The following is an 11306-nucleotide window of genomic DNA, read 5'->3' as shown; positions in this document are numbered from 1 at the left end:
GGATGAGCTCCCCTTCTCACATGGAAATGTATTATCCAGAATGAAAAATAAATCATTCATAGGGTATACAGGCCTACGGTGGTTATTTGCCCTCTTTAAAGACGTTTGTAGAAGTCTATTCTTCAAAGGAATTAGTTAGTTTTATGAGATTGTATAGGGTAATGCTGTTCGTGGCGTCCACTGTGCACAAAAAAACATGTTTTATTATTTGTGTATAGCCTACAATAAGTTATCAGTTATCAATAAGTTATCAATAATTGTCTAGCTGTTCTAATTGTAGTCTCAGATAGTTTTGTCTATTTCCACAATTAACCAAGACATTGACAAACAAACGATCTCCTATCTAAATTAATTTGTTATCTAATTGGCTAAACTGCGATGATTCCGAGTCAGCATAACCTATCAAAAACCTGACAAAGAACACAATAACTGAATAAAACGATGGTTTATTTTAATAATTTACTAGCTTTATAATAATAATAATAATAATAATAATAATAATAATGCCCATAATATACATGTCAATAATAATTCCAGTATGATTACTATGCATATTATTATCATTAACACTGTTGTAACACTGTAGGCCTTTGATCATTATGTTTATTCTGAGAGCGACCTAACGAAAGCGATGCTGCTCATGCACCCCCCATTGTCATCAATCTAAATGCTGCTTTCTTCAGGCTTTCTTTTATTCATGTAATTTGGTCCTCATATTCTGACCCAAATCTTTCCCCTTGTAATGAAATAATAGCCTATATAGTTGCTGATAATTTAGGGAGTATATAGCCCTTATTTTTAAGGAACGACCTAACGGCAACAAGCGGGTTTCACAGGAGTTTAAAATGTATTTTAACACGCAGTATCAAAACTTGCAATGTAATAATTCTAATCTATTAAATGATTTGTGAACTGATGATTTACATGGAGGCTAATCATGTCTATATCTCCCAATTAATACACAAGGCCAACTACTCTTTCGTATGCAAATCTTACACTCATATCAATACAATAGGCCTATAGGCAAACATGTGACGTGTGCGCATCTAAATATCGATCATGATCACCATTGGGGAGATGTCGGGGTTTGACCAAAGCGGATTGGATAGTAAATGGTGATTGGCTATAGTGTCAGTCAGTTACGTCAAGAAAATAATATACTAATATGCAAAATATTGTAAAGGTAAAACATTCGATTACTGTTCAGATATTGTTACTTCGGTAGATACGTGCCCTATGTCCCACTAGCGTGGACGTGAACATGCACACATCGAACACACGTAACTTCCAGGTGAAAACCTCATGGGAACGAGCAACAGCAGCAACCTAACGCGATACTATAGGCGATTCTTTTTTTTAAAGAAAACAATTAGCGTTTATTTAAAGACTAGCATTACAAAAACCAATTGAAAAAGCTATCATGCACATTACATTGAGTTATCCTGTGCTGGTATAGCGTGCCATTGTGAACTTCATTGTTTGTACAGTGCTGCTTGGCATTTTGCAGATTTGCGCACAAATCTAGAGTCAAAAGTCTTCTCAGCACTCAAAAGCACAAAATACAGTTTCTTTTTTTGAAGACAATTTAATGATCAAATAATTAAATCGTTGTTGTGTAGCAAGTTTTGTTTTTCTCACATCAAAGTTCACTGAGGGTGTCAACGCATATAAATTAAGAGTGTCATTGTCCAAAAGGTCTCAATGTTTCCCGTCTCCACTGAACAGTCCAACTCCAAAAATAACGAATACTACACATCACACCAGACATAAAAACACTGCAACCAGTGGCTACTATGGGCATTGTAAATCATGATGTCAATTGAATCGCACCCAAACATAGCCAAACATGTGTGATTAAAAGATGCACTGTGCACCTCTTAATAACAAGAACCAATTAAATTGTCTCTGTTTCAAGACACATTATTCTATATACTAATAGGTCTGAAACACGGCCAATGCTGCTGAATCAGCAAGTGGATCAGAATGTGTGGAAAACAGAATGTCAGGACTAAATGGGCAGGGTGAAAAGTAGGAGTAATACATGATCAAAACATCAAATTCAAGACAATACAATGCACAAAAACAGTAATGAGACACATTACCATGACAAATGTTTTGGAAACTTCCTAAATGAAAACTATAGCAAGGGTAGTGGAAGGGGTAATATGCTACACATCATAAGATATATAGTAATTAAAAATTGTTTGGTTGAAGTTGTATAAAAGTGGATTAAAAAAAAAAAGTAACTCTTCATAGGATACACACTACAGGGGGAAAGAAATTAGACATGGATGATTTCACCTGTAAATGGCTTGTGCTGTTCAAACCCAAGAGGTTTGGAGTTCTGACCTCTCTCCCATTACAGTGTAATAACTTAATAATCAGACCATATCAAACAAACAGGTTTTATGGTAGCACTTCAAGTGTAAGTCTTTAAACTCGCTACAGGAGCCCACTGTGGAGAGAGTCAGTGCGTCAGATGTGAGTTGGGTAGTGGTCCTCCTGTGTGTCATCTCCTGAACTTGCGGTAGGGTCGGCTGTAGGGCTGATGGCGTTTATTCTCCGGGGGCTTGTTGTAGACGTATGCTGAGGGGCCCTGGAAATCATCCTCTGGGTTCTCCTCCATCATCTGCAGCTTAGCTTCGATGGCTCGGATCTTCGCACTCGTACTTTCATGTGTGTGAGAGAGAGGGAGAGAGTTAGAGAGAGGGTAAGAGGAGGAGGAGGAGCAGGAGAAGGAGAGAGAGAGTGAATAAGAGAGGGAGGGGTAGAGTGAGAGAGCAAGTGGGGTGGGGGAGGGATGCAGCAGGAAAAAAGGAAACTCTGTGTTTATTCTTCACATCTTCCTCCACACTGATCTGTGGTAAGTGTGCTTTTTTAAGTTTACAGTAAATGAAAGCACTTTCCTGTGGAGTCTCCCTTTAAGACCATCTTAAACATGGTTGTTTCAGTAATAACACTAATTGTGCTGAATTTCACCACAAGAGGCCATTTATTTTTCGCAACAGAGTTCCTTTCAACTGGGTTTCCTTGTCAAGACGTAGTTAAGTGTGGTTGATGGTAAAACAAATACAAAACTCTAGTTAAGTAACTCTTCAACACTGATGCTTATTGATCATGTTGGTCTTGTGTATAGAACACTTATTGCACTCTACCTGAACTGTTTCAAAGGTTTGTGAATTTATGCAAAGGGAGAAATAGAGTGTGATGTGGGGAAGGGAGAGTTGGAGTGTGTATGTGTGTGAGGGTACAGAGAGACAGAGAGCCTGAGCAGACCTCAGATTGGTTGGCAGCTCCTCTGCACTGCATGAGGGCTCCAGACTTGCAGGGCCGTTCTTATCCCCTCGGAACGACTCAAACCTCTGGAAAACAGACAGACAGACAGATAGACAGAGAGAGCGAGAGAGAGATAGAGAGAGAGACAGACAGACAAATAGACAAGAGAAAAAGATAGAGATAGAGATAGATAGAGAGAGAGAGAGAGAGACAGAGATAGAGAGAGACAGAGATGGAGAGAGATAGAGAAAGACAGACAGACAGACAAATAGACAGGGAGGAAAAACAGGGACACTAGTAAGACATGTGATAGCAGGACAGCGGGCATGATGAGGTATGAGGAGGGTTTTCTAGAGAATGAACTGCAACTTCCTCCCACACACACGGTTGAGGGGGGCAGTGCCGGTCAGGCCACCAGACTGGGAGAGGAGCTTTGCCCCGTTTAGCTTACTTTCACGCAGGACGGAACATGGTTTTGAGCCAAATCCTCACACTGACTGAGGCATTATTGGGGAAGCTGAATGGCACAGCAATAGCCTGCGCATTCATTCCTCTCAAAACTGCCCCTCTCACAACATCCAACGTCAAACACATCATCAGCCTGCAACCTGTAGAGAGAGGAAGAACGAGAGAGCACTCATTATGACGGAAATGACAGGTGTCAGACTTACCATGGTCTACTCACGACTCACATTCATCATCACTTGCTTCTAGACACAAATATGCTTTGTTTTGTGATATAAACAGTCTCACATGTGTTATGACGATAATACTTCTTCTTTATAGAACATTGGCAAATGCAGTCACAAGCACACACACACAATACTTTCTCTCTTTCCTGTCTCGCGCCATAATAACATCCATACAGGCCATAACGAAGGCAACACACACATGTATGACAGTGAATAGGTTTAAAACAATGAACCTCAAAACCACCCTGAACCCTTCCCTTCCCTCCATTTTGAAAGGCATTCCTCAGGAATGGATAAACGCAGGATAAGCAAGCAGGGCTATTTTCTGCATGATCATATTTCTCTCTCTAAATTGATTATTCACTCTTCCCCCTATTATCTGTAAATACAAGGGTTGGAAGGTCAGACGGGCTTCGGCTGAGATAAAAAAATAAAATAAAAAAAAACATCCAGCGTTTGAGGCTAGCCTGTCAGAAGACGAAACAACCCAAAAACTCTCCATTGCCATTGTCCAGGTGGCTATAGGTTACATTGCATAGAGATTGAGGCAGTTGCAAGGAAAGACAAACCATCGCAAAGGATAGGATAGTTCAGTGGATGAGATCAGATGTGTGTATCATGCCCGCCAATGACAGGTAAGACATGAGACATGGGAACAGGCATCCACATGTTATGTTCCCATTCTTGATGGGGTATGACCTGAAAGGGGAGGGGGGGGGGTCTGGAACCAGACTTGTCCGCTGCTTGTTGTTGTCAAAGGAGGCTGCACTGTTAACCTTGACCTGAGTCTGGTGTCCCTTTCCCCTCAGGGGAGAGAGTGGGGGCGGGGGTGCGCAGGAGGGGCGTGATTCGGGCCCATACAGGATTTCCTTACTCCACACGGCAGCTGCCTATTGTTAGGAGACTGGGTTGCTGGAGTCCAACAGATCTCTCATCTCTAGTGGGACCAACTGGCCAGAGCACTGTCCTACACCACTGCTACTGTTCTACACTGCTGCCCAAACATCATATCACGTGTCCTGTAAGAGGTCTATGCTGTATTACGCCAAATTACTATTTGTGCACCACTAACTCCTACATGGTTGTCAAGACATTCCTCACTTTCCAAGCATCACTACTGCCTATAGCGCAGCATCGAACTTCATTTGTACCACTTAATACACTGTCTTGAGCTGACCCAAATGTGTGTGTGTGAGTGTTCGCCCACGGATACAGTTATCATCATGGAAACTGAGGGAGATACACAATAGCATCTTTTCTTTTGTTTGGAAGGTAGGATGAGGCGATCCTCTGAGCGACACTTACCTTTACCTGTGCGTGTGCCCAGCGCACCACCAGCTTCTTGGACAGGGCCAGCTTTCCGTTCAGGCACTGGATTGCCCGCTCAGCCTCCTTCAGGTTGGAACACAATAGGTGCTTCATCATCATCAAAATCATAATCACCATCAATAACAAGACCTGTGTCATTATATTATTATTCTTCACAATGGAGAGATGACAGAGACAATAATGGTTGATGATGGATCACAGTCAGTAGAGCCCTCACTGGGTGTGTGTGTCTGTGTGTGTGTGTGTGTGTGTGTGTGTTTGCATGGGGCTAATAAACACACACTTCCTCTGAATAACACCCTTGGGACTGCCTCCCATCACACTTGAGACACTTGCAGCGCAAAGAGATCGTAATCACGATTTCAGAGGCCCTTTGAAACAAACAGCATTATAAATACAATGAGGACACACACTTCTACAAAGTTTGAGACGATCTGTAAGATGAAATGTTTGGCCGTACCTCCTTGGTGTGGAAGTTAACGAAGCAGTAGCCTCTGGGCTGTCCCTCCATCGGACCAGACTTATGGAACAGGAAGTCAAACTGCTTTACCTTCCCAAACCTCTCCAGGAGCTTCACCAGGTGATATCTGCAATAAAAACAAATCCATTAGTCATACTTTTATATTCATGTCAAGTGCTTTCGATTAACTGTAACAAACAAATCACTTTCCAATGTCATATGTTCATGCAAATCGTAAACTCCAAACTGATAATTAACAACAATTAAAACAAAACACCAGAATGCTAACCAATGTTACTAAATACAATATAAACTACTGCTTTATCAGACATTTATCAACCAATGATCAAACACTTATAGGCTACTGGCATATTCATATCCTTAAACTACAGTACAGTCTATTCAAAACAAATACATCATACATTGTATGACTATATTTGCTTTCCCTGTCAGCTGAGCCCTGATTAGAATGACAGGTCTCTTTACACCTTTTTAGCCGCAGTAAATCTTTTATTAACACAATACAGAGGATACAGCACGAGGACAATGAGAGAATAAAACAGAGGAAGCCTGAATTCCCACCAGAGTCTAATTCAAGACAAACATTCACTACTGTAAACTGCCGTAGAGCAGCCATTTTAACCCGCCTCTTTTCAGCCAATGGAAGTTGTGGGAAATTGAACGTATCCACATTCCATTCAAACATTGTTGCTGTGGAAATAAGCAGTGGGATTCATTGTCAATACATCCAGGGTCCATAAATAAGATGAAGTGCTTGTTCGTCAGAGGGGGAGTGTAGTAAGCATACCCTTTAAAATACTTGTTCGATTATATAGTACACTCTGTACAACCTTTCAGGGAGGAATTTAGAGGGGTTTGTCTTCCCCAGACTAAAGAGACATAGTAAAGACACAAAGGCCTAGTACTGAATTACTTTGACGCTGATGCACTCAAACCTGATGTTGGATAATATAATTTAGTTGACAAAACACTATATATGGTGGCATTAAATAATTTAGGCAGTACATTGGGGGTGGCATATATTGGGGGTGGCATTGGCTGAAAAAGGGAATGGATTAAGCATATCACAGATCAAGCCTAAATCAGAACGGGCAGCGAGCCTAAATCAGCAAGCCTAAATCAGAACGAGCAGCAATTTAGAACATGTATAATGGGCAATCCAAGCTGTAGCAGGGGAGAAGTCTGAACAAGAAGCAGCCAAATCCATATGTCCATGTCGGGAGAGCATTCGCAGCCAGCCTAGCATGCAGTCTGTGTGTGGGAGAGCGCATTCTCCCTGCTGTCCGAGCCAAATCTCAAGTCTTAATCATCAACATCGACTGGGTATGTTGAAGAAACTTAATTCATGATCTGATCTATTGCCTCATTCTCGGATCAGTTCATTTACAGTCATTACAGGTATATTGGACGGAAAGCACACAGCCCCTGATCACAATCCACTGATATTGAACTGAAGCTTCAAGTAAAGCAAACAGCCTACATCAATATTCATCAACCTCAAACTTAGACCCAAAGTCTGAAAATCCCAACATCTTCATATGTGAAGGTTAATAACCTGGTGTGAAAGGTCTTTAACTGAGTGTGCTAGAGTGTGGACGTCTCTTGTTTCATAAACATTCCATTCATACATTGAACATCTTGGGTGAGCCTTTATTTTTTCCTGGAGTAACAATCTAGGCATCCTGGGAATAGCCTTGTTCATGGACCTTGTGTAAGACAAACAGGGATGGTTGTTTTTATTGTTTTGGTCACTGTTATTTTTAATCTTGGGAGAAGTATGAGTTGGGTGAGAACTGGGGTCCTGGACGTTGTATTAATGTCTTCCCCTCCTCTCCCACGAGCTTTACTTCGAGGAGAATTTCTCACTTTCCCAGACTCCACCCTCTCCAGCCTGGAATGGAGGGTCTTCCTGCAGTGGTACAGATTGAGGAATTGATAGTGGCTGATACACCGGGACCACTTCTGGCCTTTGACACACCACAATGCACTTCTCCAGGGGGCGGTTAAATGTGCAGAGGGGAGGGGGGATAAGGTCAGGAGGGGGGATAAGGTCCGGTGAGGGGAACAGTGATATCTCTGCTTAAGGGTGTTCTGTGAAAGCATGATCCTGAGCCAAGCAACACATCTGTTAAAGGCCCATATGGTACGGCCCAGCACCTGCAGTTCCTCTGGATATTTCAGGAGTTAGTCAGGGACCGAAAACTCCCTGTACATGATGGCTCTATAACAGGGCAGTGTGTGTGTGAGAGAGAGAGAGAGAGAGAGAGAGAGAGAGAGAGCGAGCGAGAGAGAGAGAGAGAGAGAGAAAGAAAGAGAGAGAGAGAGAGAAAGAAAGAGAGAGGGGGGAAACATCTTAAATGACCCAAATGTCATTTTTTATGGGCATCTCACGTGAGTATGAGGCAAAGGGCCAGTCCACCCAGGTCTTTCCTCTTCCACAGACCGGGCATTGCCGTACCCTAGCCCAGCACCACAAACAACCTGCAGGCAGGCCGGCAGCACATGCTGGATCCATCACCAGCCTCCAATGGGCCCCCATGGAGCGCAGCCACGTCAATGTGTCAGTGCTTATCGAGACTCTCGTTGCGTGCATGGGTCGGGTGGGGCTGCGTGTGTGTGTGTGTTTGTAACTGTGGGAAACCTGTCTGGGCATGAGAGGGTATGAGATTTTAGGGCAGGCGGGGGGATGGGGGGAGATGTTGTTCTCGGTCTCTCTACAGCACGTGTCATTGTTACGCTTACCTGTTGACTGACATCATCACAAAAGATGGACTGCAGAAACACATGGTTGCTCATTGGTGTTTGTCTAAAGAGCACTGGTGGCTGATACATGGGGTTTCAAATCTTCAGCTTGGAGACACTGGACCTGCTAAATTCACACACCATTTTCAGCTCTCTGAGAGAGTAGGGAGGTAGCATCCCGATGGTATGTAGCCTTCAAGGCAGGGACCTAAGACTGACTTTGGGACCTCAGCTCAATGGATTATCCTACTCATTTAGCACAGTTGATCTCCCAACATCAGCTGTGCTTTTTCACCAGTCTTTCTCCAAAAGGAGAAAAAGAAAATTGAGCATTTGCTTAAGGATGTCCAGTGACTATCATTTCAGAGATCTGGAGGGAGATCATGACTGATCCCCATGCGAAAGCGCTGAGATCATTAAGGTGGTGGATTCATTAGCTGGGAAAATAATAAGACCAAAGACTCTTGGCTGTTCACTAGCAGAGAGGGGGGGGGGGGGCAAGTAATTTAAAAAAACATCTGGTGGTTTTGGTAAAAGGAGTTTACAATATTTTCCAGGTTGCAGAGCGGTACTGCCAAAGGCCCTAAGGGAATCTTCCAGTATGAGCTCCTTAGAGAGATGAGTGATCAGTGGCTAACCGCGTCCCCCCCCCCTACCCATCTCCTTTTCACCCCACTTTCACTTTTCAATCTCTCTGACAGAGAATACACATTAGCAATAACTAAGAAATTACAGCACAGCTTCTTTTTTTTCACCTCACATCTCAATCATCCACTTATTTTGGGCTTGCTCTTAAAAGAGGTACCTGTAGGTGAATACGGACCTCTCTGCTGCATGTAACTTTCAGAAAGCCCCGAAGTGAGGCTTGCTACAACAAACACTCAGAGCATGTGAACTAATTAATCTTACCAATCACCAGCCCGTGGGCATTTCTGTTGTTTTCATAATACCAGGTTATTTAAAGAAAAACAGAGGGTAGAGGGGAAGGAAATGCCTGTCTAGACGCCAGCGAGACCAAGCCGTACAATTTCCAGGAGCTCCACAAAAACCAACCTCAACGTGTGCCATTTTTCCCTCCTCCTTCTCCTCCAGCACCACAAAGACCAGCTACAGGTTGACAGTGTAAACACACCAGGTGACTGAGAAATGATGGCAGCCCCTCAGCAGAACAGGTCGCCATGCCTGAGTGCCTCTCTTTCACACGCCCAATGTCGTCTGTTCATTCTCCAGCTCACAGACACATGGCTAATCAATCATACAGGCACTCTTCTGCATTGCCTCTGAGGCGGGGAGGAGTGGGCACTCCAAGAGCCAGGGGGGTCAGGGGATTCACTCACTCTGTGATTTTGGCATCAATGTTACCAATCCACAGGCGATGACCGTCATGTGCCACGTCTGAAATGATGGAGGCATTCTCCACCGACTCCACTGCTGACTGCATGGGTGCCCTGAGAGAGAAGGAGTGAGGGGCAGAGAAAGATGAGGTCAAAAACATTTAGTTTGTGTATTATATTTAGTATTTCACTCTAAGCAAATGACAACTGATCAATTATTGATATGAAAAAATCAGTGCACAGTCCACACTTTCAATCAATCAAGACAGGATGAGAAAAGCAGCCCTAAAATTCAACACTAAAGATCTACAATCTATCATGCAAATCAATAACTTATTAGGTACAGAAAATATTAAATCTAGGCTACTTGTTACATTATCTTTTCTAATTGATACGTTTAAGAACCAATTAGCCTCTAACACAGCTAGAGGCCAATTGGCAAGATAGTAACATAGCTAGCTTAAAGCCAAAGTACGCGTATAATGACATAGGCCCTACGGCTCTTGATTTGGACTTAATCTTCGTACAGCTGTCATACAATTTCCTAAACCAAAAAACAAAAGCTAATTACTCCATTGTTTATGTTTTTGTTGTTATAGATCGTGAGAATGTGTGAACAAATGATAATACTGTACTTTCGAATCATTACAAAAAAGTAACGCTGCTCTCGTGGAATGTCTCTCCTGGAGCAAGACAGATGTCATAGAAATCAAATGCTGTTTTCTTGTTAAAATTAGGCATTTTCTCCCTTCTTAAAGTTTAACGGCCAACTCTTTGTGGCTTTAACACCGTTTTACCGCTTCTTCCTTGCCTTTTTTTTTTTTTGCTGTGCGTTTAGCCAAAGTCGCCTCTACATATCTTCCATATTATATTATATTATAATATACATATAATAATAATAATATAATATATTATATTATGCCGTAGAACGGACCACAGAACGTCGATGTGGGCGAACCGTCAGCTATGCCAGTAACTAGTAGTTAGCTCGCTAAGCTACCTATTTAGCTAGCTTAACTAGGAACATATGTTACGATTTAAACTAATTGATACGTCGAAGAAACCTCGATAAGCATTATTGTAGCTAGCTAACGGTTATTCTGTACCAGTACAGTCCTGATCCTAACTAGCTAGACAGGGTGTGGAGGAGGGCAAGCTGTTAGCTAGGTAGCTAGCTAGCCAGGTCGGTATGTTAGTTCAATGTAGATTCAATTTACCTTGTTCGGTACAAACGTCGTTTGGTGATAAACTATTGAGCTATTGCACAACTAATGACTACCGTACGTGGCGCAATGTGTCAATAAAAATCAATCATTTCGTTCAAAATCCTCGTAATGCACGCTCGCTCCGTAGTAGCTTAGAATAGCAACAACAAAGGCGACCTACGATGACGTATTCTACACTCTCGTCGGATTTGATGACGCGCTATGGTGATATTGTCGCGTTATGATG

General features: G+C 42.6%; 1 protein-coding gene across 1 annotated transcript; it reads right to left on the bottom strand.

Moving 5' to 3' along the window:
- Window positions 1-1575: 1575 nt before the first annotated feature.
- rbm18 (RNA binding motif protein 18) lies at window positions 1576-11197 on the bottom strand. Its single transcript, XM_080528001.1, has 6 exons — window positions 11072-11197; window positions 9858-9968; window positions 5758-5884; window positions 5280-5360; window positions 3277-3362; window positions 1576-2669 (listed from the first exon to the last, which is right to left on the bottom strand). The coding sequence occupies exons 2-6, from the start codon at window positions 9959-9961 to the stop codon at window positions 2510-2512; spliced, it is 558 nt and encodes a 185-aa protein (XP_080384127.1). The 5' UTR covers window positions 9962-9968; window positions 11072-11197; the 3' UTR covers window positions 1576-2509.
- Window positions 11198-11306: the final 109 nt, after the last annotated feature.

This window comes from Nansenia antarctica (genome assembly GCF_963989245.1).
Source record: "Nansenia antarctica genome assembly, chromosome: 4".
NCBI classification, from domain to species: domain Eukaryota; kingdom Metazoa; phylum Chordata; class Actinopteri; order Argentiniformes; family Microstomatidae; genus Nansenia; species Nansenia antarctica.
This window is presented reverse-complemented; position numbering and strand designations above follow the sequence as displayed.

What these genes read in the sequence shown, in the direction of transcription:
- rbm18 (XM_080528001.1), bottom strand. Translation starts at nt 9,961, where the DNA reads ATGCAGTCAGCAGTGGAGTCGGTGGAGAATGCCTCCATCATTTCAGAC. An exon ending in ATTGATGCCAAAATCACAGA is followed by an intron (nt 5,885 to 9,857) that starts GTGAGTGAATCC and finishes TTTTTATTGCAG; the next exon opens with ATATCACCTGGTGAAGCTCC. An exon ending in TTAACTTCCACACCAAGGAG is followed by an intron (nt 5,361 to 5,757) that starts GTACGGCCAAAC and finishes TCCAACCTGAAG; the next exon opens with GAGGCTGAGCGGGCAATCCA.